Here is a 16,507-nt window from a genome sequence, read left to right on the forward strand (position 1 = left end):
GAGATCCCAGGTTAGCTCTGAGCCCCCGGGGGTGCCAGGCCAATGCAGAATAACTGATCATGGCTGCGTGCAGAATTGTTCTGAAATGACACTCAGACCGGGGCTCATCAGAAAAGAAAACTATGATTGATAAGTGAAATCTGCTGTGGGCAAGGAAGGGCGAACTTGTACTGTATGAGCCAGGAATTTTCCATTCCATATATATTGACACCCTGGGAATGGCTTGACCTTGTGGCTTCAGTTTTAATCTTCTCCAGGTATGGGGATCATTTATTCTATTTTGAGTAGAATGCTTTAGACACAATTTAAATAATCTAGCTCTCCTCCCCATTCCTAATGAAGTTAAATTGATTTTCTTATTCTCCAATAGGATCACATTCAGCCTGCTGTCATTGGTGGGTTATTCCTCTTTAGCCCACATATGAGAATAAAAACTATTATTAAGTGGTGCAGATAAAGTGGTAAACTATACTCATATTGTCCTAAACTTAGGAAAGACATGTATGCCTAATGCAGAACCCTTACACACACACACACACATATACATACACACACTCACACACGCACACTTTAAAAAAGTCCCTTTATGCATTTTACTTTACCCTTTGCTGTATTTTTTTTCAATCTAGAATAGACTCCTGAGTGTTTTTCAATTTAGAGTAAAATTATTAGAGTACACTGTGTGTGTGTGTGTGTGTGTGTGTGTGTGTGTGTAGAATAGATTACAAGACAAATTGTATTTCTTGTGGGTCATGGTCAATATAGTTTGAAAGTCACAATTCAGACCATACTCCTTTTATAATCCCAGAGCCTTAGGGGAGAGAAGAATAGCTTCTTGCCGCTTATAGACTGGGTGTATAGCATCAGTCTCAATCACATCAAGTCCACGTGCTGCTTTACTTTGGTTGTTCAAGTAAAGCTTTGGAGGCATGAATTTGGAGCAGGAGTAGTAAGCAAGGTCCGCTTAAAATGCTTTCCACACATACGGAAGCACAACACGAAACCCTGAGCAGTTACCTTTATGAAGGCCCAGGCTGTCACGGCCACCTTCTCCATGCTCTGACCGACCCCTGGAACTAGTGAAACGGCCCTAGGTCCCATCCCAGGTGAAAACTGCTCTACGTCTGCTTAGCAAAAATTAAGGAATGAAGATGTATTATTCTGCCCGACCTGTGTCTGGGAGTGTGGGCCACCTCCAATTCCTTGGACAGCACACAAAACTTACTACATTTCATAGTCACTTGTGACTCCGGCCAGGGTTTCCATAGCTGCAGCCATTTCCCAGCTGCCTGAAGAGTGATCATAGCTTATCTTCACTACTCAGTGACTTAGGCAGCCAGATGCCATTTTGGGGTGACCATCACTAGATTCATAAAAGCTATAAATCCGACCCATGAAGAGGAGAAACAGACAGAGGTCAAAAGGGCCAAGGAGCACAGGCCACTTTCCCGGCAGAGCCCAGCTTCCAGTTTCTCTTCTGGCTGCAAGTGGGAGGTCAGGGTCCAGACTGAACACGGGGGCAGCAAGAGGGGCTGCCTGGGGAGGCTCAGAAAGTTCACTGGGGGCCCCTGAGGTCCATCGTCAGACTCCTCGTGTTAGTATAAAAGTGGATCCTTGTTTAAATGATGTGGTGAGGAAGCACAAAAAGAGGAAAATTGCACTTAGGTAGTTTTAAGGGATAGAAAGGGGTCAAATACCTAGTTCTTCAGTAGCCTGGCAGGATTGGGAGGAGCCCTGTACTTGAGGGGAAGGCCTTCCACGGGCCTCCAGTGGGTGGTCTGGAATGAATCTCAGTGCTTTTGTTCCCCCTCAACTTCAGCAAACTATATTCTTCTTGTCAAGTATCCGCTTATTAACACTGGTAAAATTTTCAGGGTACATAGGGCATGACTCTTTTGCAGTAAAATCTTAAAACAGTGGACGTATTTTCAGATTCCATATGTTGTGAATACATTTTAGTAATGAACAGATAACAGCTGAGCCTGAAACTGTATGTGAACCAGAACTCAGTAACAGGTACTGGGAGGGCCCTTTCCCACTGCTCCTCCCTCTTTCTGGCTTCTTTTGGTGCAGGCACTGTCTGAGGCGGTGGCCTGGAGGTCTTATATTTTCCTGTTGGAGGTGCTGAGTTAAATGAGCCAGCGAAGGAGCTAGTGCTTGACTGAGCTTTTTCTTCTAGCTATTTTTTTAAAAATTTATTTTATTTAAATTGAAGTATAGTTTATTTACAGTGTTTCAGGTGTACAGCAAAGTGATCCAATTTTATATATATATCTATTCTTTTCCAGATTCTTTTCCACTATAGGTTATTACAAGATGTTGAATATAGTTCCCTGTGCTATGCAGTGGGTCCTTGTTGGTTACCTACTTTATATGTAGTAGTGTGCATCTGTTAACCCCAAATTCCCAATTTATCCCTCCCCCACCCCTTCCCCTTTGGTGACGTAAGTTTGTCTCTAGCCCTTGCCTTCTTTACAGTTGTCCCTGCTGTGGGTGGGAGGAGACAGTAGACGGACAGAAGCTCTGGGCTCTGCATTTGTGCTAAGAGGCAGAAGGGCCTAGAACTGGGCCTTCCACTGTAGTACTGACTGTACGATGTGCGGCTCTGAGCCCTTCTCTTACTCTTCCCCAGGGTTCTTCCTCCGCCAGTTTTCTTCACTTTCTCTACCACGGAAGTGCCTTCCCTCTGTTGGCTCTGTTTTCTCCAGCGTGTAACAATCTTCGAAAGCAATCTACTTGTCCTTCCTTTCTAAGTCCGACAAGGTAAACAGGTGCTACCTATAATCCCTATTTTATAGATGGGGCAACGGGTCCAGAGAGGTTAAGTGTAAACATGTGGCGCATGTGCTCTAGAAAGTAACTTCCATGGAGGTTAGAGCAAGTGTTAACAACGCTAGGCTGCTCTCCAAGATCAGAGGCGTGAAGAACTATACCTACTAATCATCTTCTGAGCAAATTTTTTTTTTTGTACAGAAACATTGATTAGGAAAGACTGGTCATTATAAAATACAGGTGAGAAAATGGATGGTTTTCTTAAAAACTGACCACAGGCACATGGATAACTAAATGTTTTTATTTGACATCTGGATTCAATGTCACATATATTTGCGTAAATTATGAACAGTTCTCTCTAATGACTGACTGTGCACAGCTGCATGCTACTTCACCTGATCCCACGTTCACTCTCCACTTAGAACGCAACCGCCACCCTGTTGTAGCACCAGAAAGAAGAGAGCTGCTGGTCCCTTTCCTTAGGGCAACACCCGGTTTGCGCTATGTAAAGCTGCTGGGCAGGTTCTACCTGTTTTAAATTTTAATAATCAGGCCAATGATTTTTTAATTTATTATGAAAAGATAATACCAAAACCTGTTAAGGCCAGAATAAAATGGTGCAGTTCTAGCATCCCAAGCTAGAAGGAATTATTTTTTCAGTGAAAGGGAATACATGTAATACAGAGAGAGCTAATACTATTAGACAGAAGTAGCCTTTGGTGTTAAGCAATTAAGGATGAACAGGAGTAGGTTTATGTGCGGGACACCACGGAGCCTCAACAGAGCCTTCTCAGCTTCAAACTTAAAAACAGTTTCCTAGGATACATGGAATGATTAATAACGTAAGAATGATCAGTCCTGAATTTTAGAGTGGAATAATCCACATTAGTTTTCCAACTGAATGTAATTTACTTGCTTAAGAAATAATGATTTCCCCCCCTCACTGTAAAATTGAGATCTGTCATTCATAATGTTACCTGGATGATCTAAACATTAACATATTTAAAACTAGCGGGCTTCTCAGGGACAGGTTTAGATTCCTGCCAACCAGGTGAACTGTTCTTGTGGAGCATGAAGGTGTTGGCAAATGAGGTCAGAGGCACGGCTGCGGAGGTCAGTCATGGGTGTTTTTGATGGCCATGGTCCAGAGGAGGGGACGGTCTGTTTCCACAGTCACAACACCAGATCCATCGTAGGTATTGGAAGTGCTGACCAGTGTTCCAAAACTAATCCTATGATTTGCTGTAAGAAAATAAGAAAACAAAAGTTTGGTGAGAGCCAAGCTCCCTCCAGGGGAGAATGGCTTTGCCAAGAGTTACCAAAAAGCAATTAAGCACACACTTTGACAGATGATCTGTAAAATGCGGGATAGGTTAACTTAATACCGGCCCTGCAAACAGATTGTACCTTTTTTTTCCCCTGTGCTTATACAGTTAGGTCCCCACCAGCCATCTGCTTCATACCTAGGAGTGTACATATGTCAATCCCAATCTCCGGGGGGGAATGGGGAGTTAGTGTTTAATGGGGGCAGAGTTTCAGTTTAGGAGAAAAATTCAGTAGATGGATGATGGTGAGAGTTGCACAACAGTATGAATGTACTTAGAGCCACTGAACTGTACAGTTAAATATGGTTAAAACAGTATGTTTTATATTATGTGACTTTTACCACAACAAAAAAAATTTTTTTTAAATGTGGGATAGGCGAAATGTATGATATGAGATTCTAAACCTGAAAGTTTCTACAACTTGTTATAACCAGTCTTCCTGGAGTTGGTTATTGGTTATTTACCAGTTTGGGATATATGTCACTCTCAATACTAAATTTCATTAAATTTTGTTTTTTCTTTACCAATTGTAAAACCAAAACCCATTTCTGTAATAGGTTACTTCCTTGCCTGGGTGCAATTTTAATTTTTCTTGATGATTCAGAATTAACATTTTTATATTTGACTAAGCTCTATAAAAATGCAGTTTTAGTTTCAATTATAAATGATATGGGGCAGAAAGCTAATTACTTTCAAAAGAAGCATGGGATTTTGGTCATTGTTTTCTCATAAAGAAAAGCCAAAGTGAACAAGGGTTGCTTTCTGTAAAATTAATCAGAACTCGGAGGTCAAAAAGCAGACTTCCAAATGTGTAATCTTGAGCAAGCCACTTAAACTCAGCATATAATGAGGGCACAAGATGAGATAATCCTTTAAATTACTTAATTATGAAAATAAAGGCTTTGGAGTTAAGTTATATTATTAGAATTTATATATTTATAAATTACATAAATTACAAATTTATAAATTACATAATTACATATAAATTACATTTATATATATATTTCCTAACAAGTTCGTTGAAGTTAATGCCTGGGCACCCATTGGTAACCTCACTTCTCTTTGCTTATAAAAGAGCAGTTCACGTTATCAACATGACTTGAAACCATGACTGTCCTACAAACATTCCTTGATAATCAGTACTGATTTCTTTGCTAAGAAATTAGAAAAGTAAACAAATGTTATGGAGAGAAATAAACAAATGTCAGAGTCAGAAAAGGCCCCTTTTCCTTCAAACAAAGTGCAACTATGAAGTTACACAGCTTTGGAATAAATAATTCAATTATAATGGTCACTTCCCACTAGAGGGAGCCTGTTATCTTTCTGAGGAAATCTTGAAAAGGCAATTTAAAAATTCAGAAATAGTATTATAGGATAGTATAACATCAGTAATTCACACAGCTTACTTATTAAAACTCAAACTCTTTACTAATTACTAACGTGATTAGTAAACTGTCAACACGTTTACTAATGCAAACATGAAGTTATAAAGTAAAACTACAGGAATACAGAGTGAACCTCGTGTGAATATTGCCCTAACAGGTAACTCAGTGCAAGAAGCTTTCACCTCTCAGTAATCTGGAGCTTTTCTGAGATGATGTTTCTGAATGATATTTATGATAAGCACATAAATTTACAAATCCAGACACTATTACATAGACAGTGAGTCTGTCAAGGAAAGAAGCCTTGCTCTCCTGAAGGGTGACCGTGCCTGGAATCTGGGTGCACACCAGATACCTACTGACATCCATCCCAGGCCCAGGGTTCCCAACAGCCCTCTGAGGAAGGGCTGGGGAACAGTTTACACATTTCATACCATTTATTCAGAAAGGCAATTTAGGGTGCTTCAGTGGACCAGCTTTACAGTGGAAACCCCCCAGTGAAGCACAAGGTACACACAACCCACCTGAACATGAAACAATGTGTTTAAGATTCTGGCAACTAATTAAGTTAAAATCCTATTTTTTACCTGGGCTCAAAGGACATGAGTGCAAAATTATTTCTCTAGTTTGTAGTTGCACATAAATTCCTTTCTGATTTTCTGAAGGTAGACTATGGATTTTGGATTATCCTAGGTAGACAACTATATTATATATATTGGCTTTTCTAAGACATTGTTGCATCCTAATTAATTCTTAAATGGGAAAAGAAGTGAAATAGCTTTATTAGGGTATGAGAAGGTACAGTTTTTACTTTGCATGAAATATTTGAGTTAATGCCATTATTATCCAGTCTTATAAATCATGTTTTCTTTTTATTTTGTAATGTTGAAAGAACCAGTTACTAAACATTTCTTAGTTGGCTTTGGGCTGCTATAACACAATGCCGTAGGCTGAGTTGCTTAAATAGCAGACATTATCGCTCACAGTTCAGGAGCTTGGGAAGTCCTAGATCAGGGTGCCAACATGGTTGAGTTCTGGTAAGATCTGTCTTCCTGGCTGGTTTTCAGACAGCTGCCTTCTTGCTGTATCCTCATATGGTGGAGAGATCTCCTGCCTCTTCCTCTTTTTATAAGGGCACTACCCTCATGACCTAATCGAACCCTTATTATCTCCCAAAGGCCCCACCTCCAAATACCATCACATTGGGGGTTATGGCTTCAATATGTGAATTCTGGGGGACTCAAATACTCAGTCCATAATAATAGTTACAATTAATTAAAGGTTACAATGAAATTCATTTGATTATCTCCAACTTTATGGAAAGTAGAATAAAAATGATTGATAGAAAACTAAGATGAATAAGCTGAAACACAAAATCATGAAATTCAATTGACTATGTCACTACAATTATTTTGGAGTATGTTTTCTCCAAAGAATCATGCTTTTGGACAAAACTTTCAAAAGTCTCCCTTAGAAGAAAATCTCTTTCTAAGAAAATATTTGGAATTAATACTCCCCTCTCCCCAAATGTTTGAGGGTCAATCATGAAATAAAATACATAAGACTGGCAGAGATAACTTCCTGCAGATAGCAATAAAACAAATTACTTCCTTTTATTATTTTTTCTTCCAGTTTTATTGAGATAATTGACACATAATAACACTATAAATTTAAGGTGTATAGCAAAATGACTTGACACATGTATATATTGTGAAATGACTACCAAAGTAACATCCATCACCTTATATAATTACATTTTTTTTTCCTTGTGAGAACTTTAGTGTCTACTCTCTTACCAACTTTCAAATATACAATACAGCCTTGGCAATGATACTCGTTATGTTGCACATTACATAGCCAGTACTTATTTATCTTATAACTGGAAGTCGATATCTTTTGACCACCTTCACCTCATTCTCTCCACCCTCTGCCTCTGGTAACCACAAATCTGATCTTTTTTTCTATGAATTTGAGTTTTTTAGCTACCACATATAAGTGAGATGGTACAGTACATGTCTTTCTCTGACTTACTTCATTTAGCATAATGCCCTCAAGGTCCATTCATATTGTTGCAAATGGCAGGGTTTCCTTTTTATGGCTGAACAGTGTTCCACTGTATATACATCACATCTTTATCTATTCATCTGTCGATGGAAACTTAGGTTGTTTCCATGTCTTGGCTATTGTAAGTAATGCTGTAATGAACGTGAACATGGGAGTGCAGTTATCTTTTTGACATAGTGATTTTGTTTCCTTTGGATATATACCCAGAAGTGGGATTGCTGGTAATATGGTAGTTTTGTGTTAAATTTTTTTGAGAAACCTCCATACTGTTTTCCATAGTGGCTGTACCAATTTACATTCCCACCAACGGTGCACAAAGGTTCCCTTCTCTCCATATCCTCTCCAGAACTTGTTCTCTCTTGTCTTTTTGATGACAGCCAATCTAATAGGTATGAGGTGATAACTTACTGTGGTTTTGATTTGATTTCCCTGACTAGTGATGTTAACTACCCTTTTCATGTACCTATTGGCCATCTGTATGTCTTCTTGGAAAAATGTCTATTCAGATCCTTAGGCCATTTTTAACTTTTTTTTTTTCTTCTGAGTTGTGTGAGTTCTTTGTATATTTTGAATATTAACCCCTTCTCAGATATGATTTGCAAATATCTTATCCCATTGCTTAGGCTGTCTTTTCATTTTGTTATTGTTTCTTTTGCTGTGCAGAAGCTTTTTAGTTTGGCGTAGTCCTACTTGTTTATTTTTTATTTTGTTGCTTGTGCTTTAGTCTTTTGTGCTTTGGTCTTTTCCCAAGACCCATGTCAAGAAGCTTTATTCCTGTGTTTTCTTCCAGGAGTTTTATGGTTTTAGGTCTTATGTTTAATTTCTTAATCCATTTTGAGTTAATTTTTGGGAGTGATGTAAAAGAGGGATCTAGTTTTACTCTTTTACATGTGACTATCCAATTTCCCAGCACCATTTATCAAAAAGACTGTCTTTTCTCCATCGAGTATTCTTGGCTCTCTTTTCATGTTAGCTCACTGTATATGTGTTGGTTCTCAATTCTGCTGCATTGGTTTATGTGTCTGTTTTTATGCCAGTACCATAATGCTTTTATTATTATATCTTTATAATATAGTTTGAATTCAGGAAGTGTGATACCCCCAGCTTTTGTTGTTCTTTCTCAGGATTGCTTTGGCTATTCAGGGTCTTTTGTAGTTTCATATGAATTTTAGGATTTCTCTTTCTTCTGTAAAAAATGCCATTGGAATCTTGATGGGGATTGCAATGAATCTATAGGTGGCTTTGGGTGGTATAGATATTTTAACAATATTAATTCTTCCAATCCATGAGCCTGGAATATCTTTCCATTTATTTTAATCTTTAATTTCTTTCATCAATATATTATAGTTTTCAGTGTAGAGATCTTTCATCTCCTTGGTTAAATTTATTTCTAAGTATTTTATTGTTCTCGATGATATTGTAAATGAGATTATTTTTCAGATAATTCATTCTTAGTGTATAGAAATACTTTTGATTTTTGTATGTTGAATTTTGTATCCTGCAACTTTACTGAATTCATTGATCTAACAGTTTTTTTTGTTTGTTTGTTTGGTTGAGTGTTTAGGCTTTTCTATACATAAAATCACGTCATCTAGAAACAGAGATAATTTGGGGTCTTCCTTTCCAATTTGGAAGCCTTTTCTTTCTTTTTCTTGCCTGATTTCTCTGGCTTGGACTTCCGGTGCCATGTTGAATAGAAGTGGTGAGAGTGGGCATCCTTGTCCTGTTGGAAAAGCCTTTCACCATTGAGTATGATGTTAGCTGTGGGCTTGATACATATGGCCTTACTTTACTGTATTGAGGTGCATTCCCTTTCTATAGCTAGTTTGTTGAGAGTTTTTATCATGAACAGATGTTAAATTATGTCAAGTGCTTTTTCTGCATCTACTGAGATGATCATATGATTTTTATCTTTCATTCTATTAATGTAATATATCACATTTATTGATTTGCATATATTGAAGCATCCTTGCATCCCAGGGATGAATCCTACTTGGTCATGGTGTATGATCCTTTTAATGTGCTGCTGAATTTGGTTTGCTGTTTTGTTGAGAATTTTTGCATCTCTATTCATCAGGGATATTGGCCTGTGGTTTTCTTTTCTTGTAATGTCCTTATTTGGCTTTGATATCAGGGTAATACTAGCCTTGTAAAATGAGTTTGGAAGTGTTCTCTCCTCTTCAGTATTTCTGGTTATTTTGAGAAGGATTGCTGTTAATTCTTCTTTAAATGTTTGGTAAAATTTACCAGTGAAGACATCTGGTCCTGGACTTTTCTTTTTTGGGAGATTTTTGATTACCAATTCAATACCCTACTAGTAATTGGTCTGTTCAGATTTTCTAGTTCTTCCTAATTCAGTCATGATAGGTTCTATGTTTCTAGTAATTTATCCACTTTTTCTATGTGTTGGTGTATAGTTGGTCACTGAAGACTCTTATGAACCTTCGTATTTCTATATTATCAGTTGTAATGTCTTTTTCATTTAAAATTTTGTTAATTTGGGATCTCTCTCTTCCCCTTGGTTAGTCTCAATAAAGATTTGTCTGTTTTGTTTATCTTTTCAAAGAGCCAGCCCTTAGTTTTATTAAGTTTTCTCTATTTCTTTCCTGGTCTCTATTTATTTATGCTCTAAACCTTATTTCCTTTTTTGGCCAACTTTGGGCTTAGTTTGTTCTTCATCTTCTAGATCCTTCAGGTGTAAAAGTTCGGTTGTTTATTTGAGATCTTTCTATTTCTTGAGGTCCGCATTTATAGATATGAACTTCCCTCTGGGACCTGCTTTTGCTGCATACCATAAGTTTGTATGTTTTGTTACCATTTTCATTTGTCTCAAGATACTTTTTAACTTCTCATTTAATTTCATCTTAGACCTACTGGTTGTTCAGGATAGTACTGTTTAATTTCCATGTATTCATGAGTTATCCAGTTTTACTCCTTTTACCAATCTCTAGTTTCATACCATTGTGGTCAGAGGAGATATTAGGTATGATTTCAGTCTTGGTTAATTTGCTAAGACTTGTTTTGTGGCCTAATGCATGATCTATGCTAGAAAATGTTCTGTGTGCATTTGAGAAGAATGTGTACCCTGCTGTTGTCAGACAAAGTATTCTGTATATGTCTGTTACAACTGAGTCAACAGTGTTGTTCAAATCCATTGTTTCCTTATTGATTTTCTGTCTGAATGATCTATCGGTTATTGAACGTGGGGTATTAAAGTCCCCAACTGTTTGTTGTTGTTTATTTCTCCTTATAATTCTGTTAATGTTTGCTTTATATAGTTAGGTGCTCTGATGTTGGATGGGTGCATAAATATTTACATTTGGTGTATCTTTTTGATGGATCGACCCCTTTATTGTTATATAGTGAAGTTCTTTCTCTTTCTGTCATTTTTAGCTTAATGTCTATTTTGTCTGATATGAGTATAGCTACCTTTGTTTCTTCTTTGTTATCATTTGCTTGAAATATCTTTCTCCATCCTTTCAGTCTCAGTCTGTGTCTTTGAAGCTAAAGTGAGTCTCCTGTAGGCAGTATATTGTTTGATATTGTTTTTAAGTTATTCATCCAATTTTGTGTCTTTGATTGGAGAATTTTATCCATTATGCTTAAAGTAATTATTGATGGATAAGGATTTACTATTGCCATTTTCTTACTTGTTTTGCTGACTGTTTTGTAGCTCTGTTGTTCCTTGCTTCTTATTCTGCTGTCTTCTTTTGTGTTGATGACTTTTTTTGTATTGGTATACTTCACTTGATCCTGATCTTTTGTGTAATAGGTTTTTCCTCTGTGGTTACCATAAGCCTTATATAAACTATCTTATATTTATAATATCCTATTTTAAGCTGATGACAACTTAACTTCAATAGCATTTCTAAAATTACAATTTACTTCTCCCCCATCACTTTACAATTTACATATTTTTTTATATTATGTATACAGTAATGGACTATTGAAGTTATGGGTTTTTTTAAATACATTTTAAAACTTTTAAACTAGAGTTATAAGAGTTAAACTAAATTTAAATTAAATTTAAAGTTTAATTAAATTAAATTAAAGTTAAATTAAATAACTTCAATAATTAAATAACTAAAGTTAAATTAAATAACTTCAATTATTTACCAATACCAGGAAGTCTTTTATACCTGTGTTCATCTGATTGTATCATGTAAATTAGCATCACTTTATTTCTGCTTGAAGAACTCCCTTTAGCATTTCTTGTAAGGCAGGCCTAGTGGTGATAAACTCAATCAGCTTTTGTTTGTTCAGGCACTTATTTATCTCCCCTTCATTTCTGAAGGACAGGTTTGCCAGGTATAGTATTGTTGACAGATTTTTTTTCTTTCAATATTTTGAATGTATTATCCCATTCTCTCCTGGCCTGAAAAGTTTCTTTTGAAAAATCTGCCCATTATGGGGATTCCCTGTATGTAATGTGTTGCTTTCTCTTGTTGCTTTGAAAATTCTTTTTGTCTTTGACTTTTGGAACTATTTGGTTCAATCTATTTGGGGTCCTTTGGGCCTCATGGATTTGTATGTCCATTTCTTTCCTCATTTTTAGCCATTATTGCTTTATATACACTTTCTGTCCCTTTCTCTTTCTCCTTCTGGGGTACCCATAATGCAGATATTGTTTCTTCTGATGGTGTCCTATAAGTTCCATAGGCTTTCTTCACTCTTTTTCATTCTTTTTTTCTTTTGTTCCTCTGACTGGATAAATTCAAATACCCTGTCACTGATTCTTTCTTCTGCATGGTCAATTCTGATTTTGAAGCTCTCTATTGAACTTTACAGTTCAGTCATTGTATTCTTTAGCTCTAGGACTTCTGTTTGGTTTATTTTTGATGGTTTCTATTTTTTTTGTTCATCTCGTTTTGTTCATGCATTTTTTTCCCCCGAATTTTGTTAAGTTATCTGTCTTCTTGTAGTTCACTAAACTTTTTAAGAGGATTATTCTGAATTCGTTGAAGTTCATAGATTTCCATTTCTTTAGGGTCAGTTATTGGCATTTTATTAGTTTCCATTGGTGGTGTTATGTTTACCTGATTTTTTCTGATCCTTGATTTCTTACATTGGTATCTGCACATTTGAGTAAACAGTCTCTTCTTCTAGACTTTACAGGTGTGCCTTGGCAGAGACAGTCCTTCACCAGTCAGCTCAGCTTGGGGTTCTGGACATGTGAGCTGACAGACTCCTTGGGTAGGGGGAGCCTGCTATTAGGGTCTTCTTTGTGGGCAAGGCCACTGCCTGAGCTCTGAGGTTGTGGGGTATGTGTTGTGGCTGAAGACAGTTGGATAGGACTGCTGGCTTGGTTCTCTGCCCAAGTGAGGCTGTTGGATGGGGCTCTGTGGTTGCCTGGGTTCTCTGGTCAGGCTTCCTGGATGGTCAGGACTCGGTACTATATTTAGCAGTAGTTGGGGCTATGAGGTAGCTTCCCTGCTTGACCAGGGCAGCAGAATGGACCCCACGGCCAGCACAGCCCATTGTTTAAGGACCCAGATCAGGCAGGACTGTGCGCCAAATTCTCTGGCCAGGCAGAGTAGCTGGTTTTGCAGTGCAAATGGTGAGGACCACTGGTTGTGCTCTCTGCTCAGGTATCACTGTAAGTGGGGCTGTAGGATGGGCTATGCCAGCGGTCCCCAACCTTTTTGGCACTGGGGACAGGTTTTGTGGAAGACAGTTTTTCCAAGGACCGGGGCGGGAGGGGGTGGGGATGGTTCAGGCGGTAATGCAAGGGGGGGGGGCGAAGGGGAGCAAAGGGGAGCAAAGGGGAGTGGCAGATGAAGCTTCACTCGCTAGCCCGCTGCTCACCACCTACTGTGCGGCCCAGTTCCTAATAGGCCGCAGACCGATACTGGTCCGCGGCCCAGGGGTTGGGGAACGCTGGGCTACACAGTTTCCCATGTGCCTGGTTAGGTTTCCTGGTTGGGCATGCTGAAGGCTGTATTTAACAGTGGGTAGGGCTATGAATTAGTTTCCCTGCCTGGGCAGAGCCACCAGACAGGCTCTAAGGCTGGCACGTCTCTTATCTGGGGGCCAAATTAGGCAGAATCATGCACCAAGTTCCCTGGCCTGACAGGCCACCACCCTGGCTCTGCAGAAGGGCAGGGCCACTGGCCAGGCTCTCCATTCAAGTGCTGCTGTAACTGTGGTTGCAGGATGGGCTACACAGATTCCCAGGAGCTCTGGTTAGGTCTCCTGGTCAGCAGGGCTGGAGGCTGTATTCAGCAATGGGCGGGGCTGTGAATTAGCTTTCCTGTCCAGCTGGAGTGGCAGAACAGGCTCCACGGCTGGCAAGGGCTCCCTGTCTGGGGTCCTGAATCAGGCAGATCTGTGCCCTGCCAAGTTCCCTGGTCAGAATGGACCACCATCTTGGCTCTGCAGATGAGCAGAGCTGCTGGTTGGGACTTCTGCTTCGGCACCACTGGGAGTAGGAACAGGGCCACACTCCGAGCACTTGTTGCTATAAATCCCTTCCCCCTTCTCTGTCACAGTCACGTCCCCAAGTCCCCCTTAGATGCCCATAAGGCAAGACCTGAGAAGGCATCCTGAGAAATGACCCATGATGCTGGAGGAGCTGGGTGTCCACCTGGACTTTCTCTTCCCCCGGAGGAACTGCAGGCCTGGGGAGCCAGCCTGGGGGAGGAGTGATGCGGTCAGAGTGTAGCTGCGCCTCTTAACTTTTCTAATGTGGTCCTACCTCATTCTCTGTGATACAGGGCGTGCCTTCAGCCTCACCCCTGTGTTCTAGGATTTTCGCAATGGTGTCTTGTCTATAGAGAGTCGTTAGTTGGTCTTCTTGTGAAGGGGACTGAAGTTGGGAACGACCTATGTTTCCATCTTGATGATGTCACTCCTTCACAAATTACTTTTTCATTTCTACTCCAGAGGACTTGTCCAAAACTTTGGCTAGCTGAACATTTACTTTCAATTCAACATTTAGAACATATCTAGATTCAGATATTTTCCATTTTTGTTTGCAGAGAGTACAGCAGAGCTAAACATAGTTGTTCTGAGACAACGAGTCACTCAGATCAAGCCCTGTTTTTAACTATAGACAAAAATAAAAGTGATAGCTATGTGTAAAACTATAAGCAACCATGTAATCTGTGATAAACATAACCTAAAATTGCTTGCTCTGTTTGAATATAAAAGTTGTGTCTTATCTATTTGTTTCAAAGACATCATCATCAGTTGTTTTAAGGACAAGTGTAGTGTAATGATAGAATATTGGCTGGTGAGGACAGGTTAAGTTCCTCTTCCAATGAAATTTAATGTGAATTATATTAGGGAACACAGAGGCATACTCTGACTCTGAGCTTTTCATATTTTAGAGAAACAGAACTTAAAAAATAAGAGAAACATGAAAACTGATTTTATAATTTTCATCCATTATTTCAAAGTATTTTCTTTCCCAAAGGAAAGGTTGAGAATTAGGCACTTAATATTCTATTGCTTTCAGTGATGTCCTATAGCTTTTCTCTAAAGCTGGAAAGACTGAAGACTGCAAAGCAGAGGCTGGCAAATTGGTAGAATTCAAGTATTCAGCTCTTTTCCTGTCAGTTGGAGGGAGGTAGGGCCATTTGTCCTGGCTTCCTACCTTACCTCTGCACGCTGGGTTAGTGGGCTGTGCTCTTTTGAACTGGCTGACGGACTGTAAAGGAGTACTTTGGAGGCCTCTGGTGCTCTCAAGCACTGGAAAGCAAGAGCAGGAAGCGTCTGTTCCCTCTGCACCTGTGTGACTGTTCTGCTCAGGTGTTGTTTACAGAGGAGGCATCTCGCTGTCAAAAACTATGAACCCCGTCATGATGAGGTTAGTAAGTCAGACCTAGGTTCAAACCGTGGCTTTACCACTCTCTAGCTCTATATGAACTCAGTTATTTAAGCTTCTGACTTCAGTTTCCTCATATGCAAAATGTGGATAATAATGTCTGCTTCACAGAGAAGTTGTATGGATTATATAGTCAAAATTCTAACACACAGTAAGTATTCAAGGAATTTCCATCCCTTTTGCTTTCTTCTGTTATTTTGTCAATAAAGTAGATCAGGTTTTCCTCTCCTACCTTAAAAGTCTTTTAAAATGAAAAAAGAGAGATGTCATGATTTGAACAATAAGCAAATGCCTTCATGCAGGTGACTAGTTTATAGCCAGCTGAGAGAGAGTGAGATAAACTTTGCCAGGCTAGGTTACGTGTGATGCTTAAAATCATTTCAGGCGTCACCTGCATACATGTGCAAACTCATTTGTTTGACAGATATTTATGAAGGTTCTACCCTGTGCTGGCATTAAGGATACAAACATGAGTGTGTCTGCTTTCAAGGACTTCACATTTTAGTAAAAGGTGAAGACGTATATATAGTCCAATTCAGTGGATACGATGGAAGCGTGAGGCAGGAGCTAATGAGGATGGAGCCGGAATGGGCTGTATATTCTAGTGGAATGGGGAGGAATCCCCCAGAGGCCTGGCTTCCCAAGAATCTGTGGATTGACACTGGTTATCTTATAAAAATAAATTATTTAAAAGGTAATGCAAATGTATCTAAAAATCAACAAAACTGAGAGAGTAAAAGAGAAGGGAGTGAACAAATTTTGTCTGGGAGATGCTACTCAAAGAGGTGGTATTTGGGATGGAGTAATTCTCATTCATTCAAGACATTATCTGAGCACTTACAGTGTTCAAGGTACAGCGGGCTTTTATCGGTAGTTTACAGATGAGGAAAATGAAGCTCAGAGAGGTTAAATCCACAGGCTATGATGATCATAAAAGTTGTTAGACACATGTTACTATGGGAGGTTAAAGCAATACTTTGAAGAGCTCTAAAAAGAGAATTGATGCTGGTCTGTTTCCCTGAAGTACAGAACTGTCAGCAGCCTGACAGAGTAGGGTTAAGTGGATGACTTAGTGAGACCGATAAAACCACTCAAAGACTTAAAGTAGTACTGCTTCTACCACACAGGTACATGTTTAA

At 39.1% G+C, this 16,507-nt stretch overlaps 1 protein-coding gene and 1 pseudogene across 6 annotated transcripts in view; both read right to left on the bottom strand.

Moving 5' to 3' along the window:
- Positions 1-16,507, bottom strand: part of LOC309666436 (olfactory receptor 2F1-like) — a 617,177-nt pseudogene that overhangs the window by 507,859 nt on the left and 92,811 nt on the right. The gene's annotated exons all lie outside the window — the stretch shown is intronic.
- The window catches only part of TPK1 (thiamin pyrophosphokinase 1), a 354,991-nt gene continuing 341,543 nt past the window's right edge, over positions 3,060-16,507 (bottom strand). For 4 of the 5 annotated variants that reach the window (XM_082473895.1, XM_082473892.1, XM_082473893.1 and 1 more), the window contains one exon: positions 3,060-4,014. In XM_082473895.1, coding sequence (XP_082330021.1) covers positions 3,887-4,014 — 128 coding nt within the window. In that variant the 3' untranslated portion in view covers positions 3,060-3,886. The remainder of the gene's footprint in view (positions 4,015-16,507) is intronic. The other variant, XM_082473894.1, reaches the window with a different exon arrangement.

Source organism: Balaenoptera physalus, assembly GCF_965194825.1.
Source record: "Balaenoptera physalus genome assembly, chromosome: 8".
Classification (NCBI taxonomy): domain Eukaryota; kingdom Metazoa; phylum Chordata; class Mammalia; order Artiodactyla; family Balaenopteridae; genus Balaenoptera; species Balaenoptera physalus.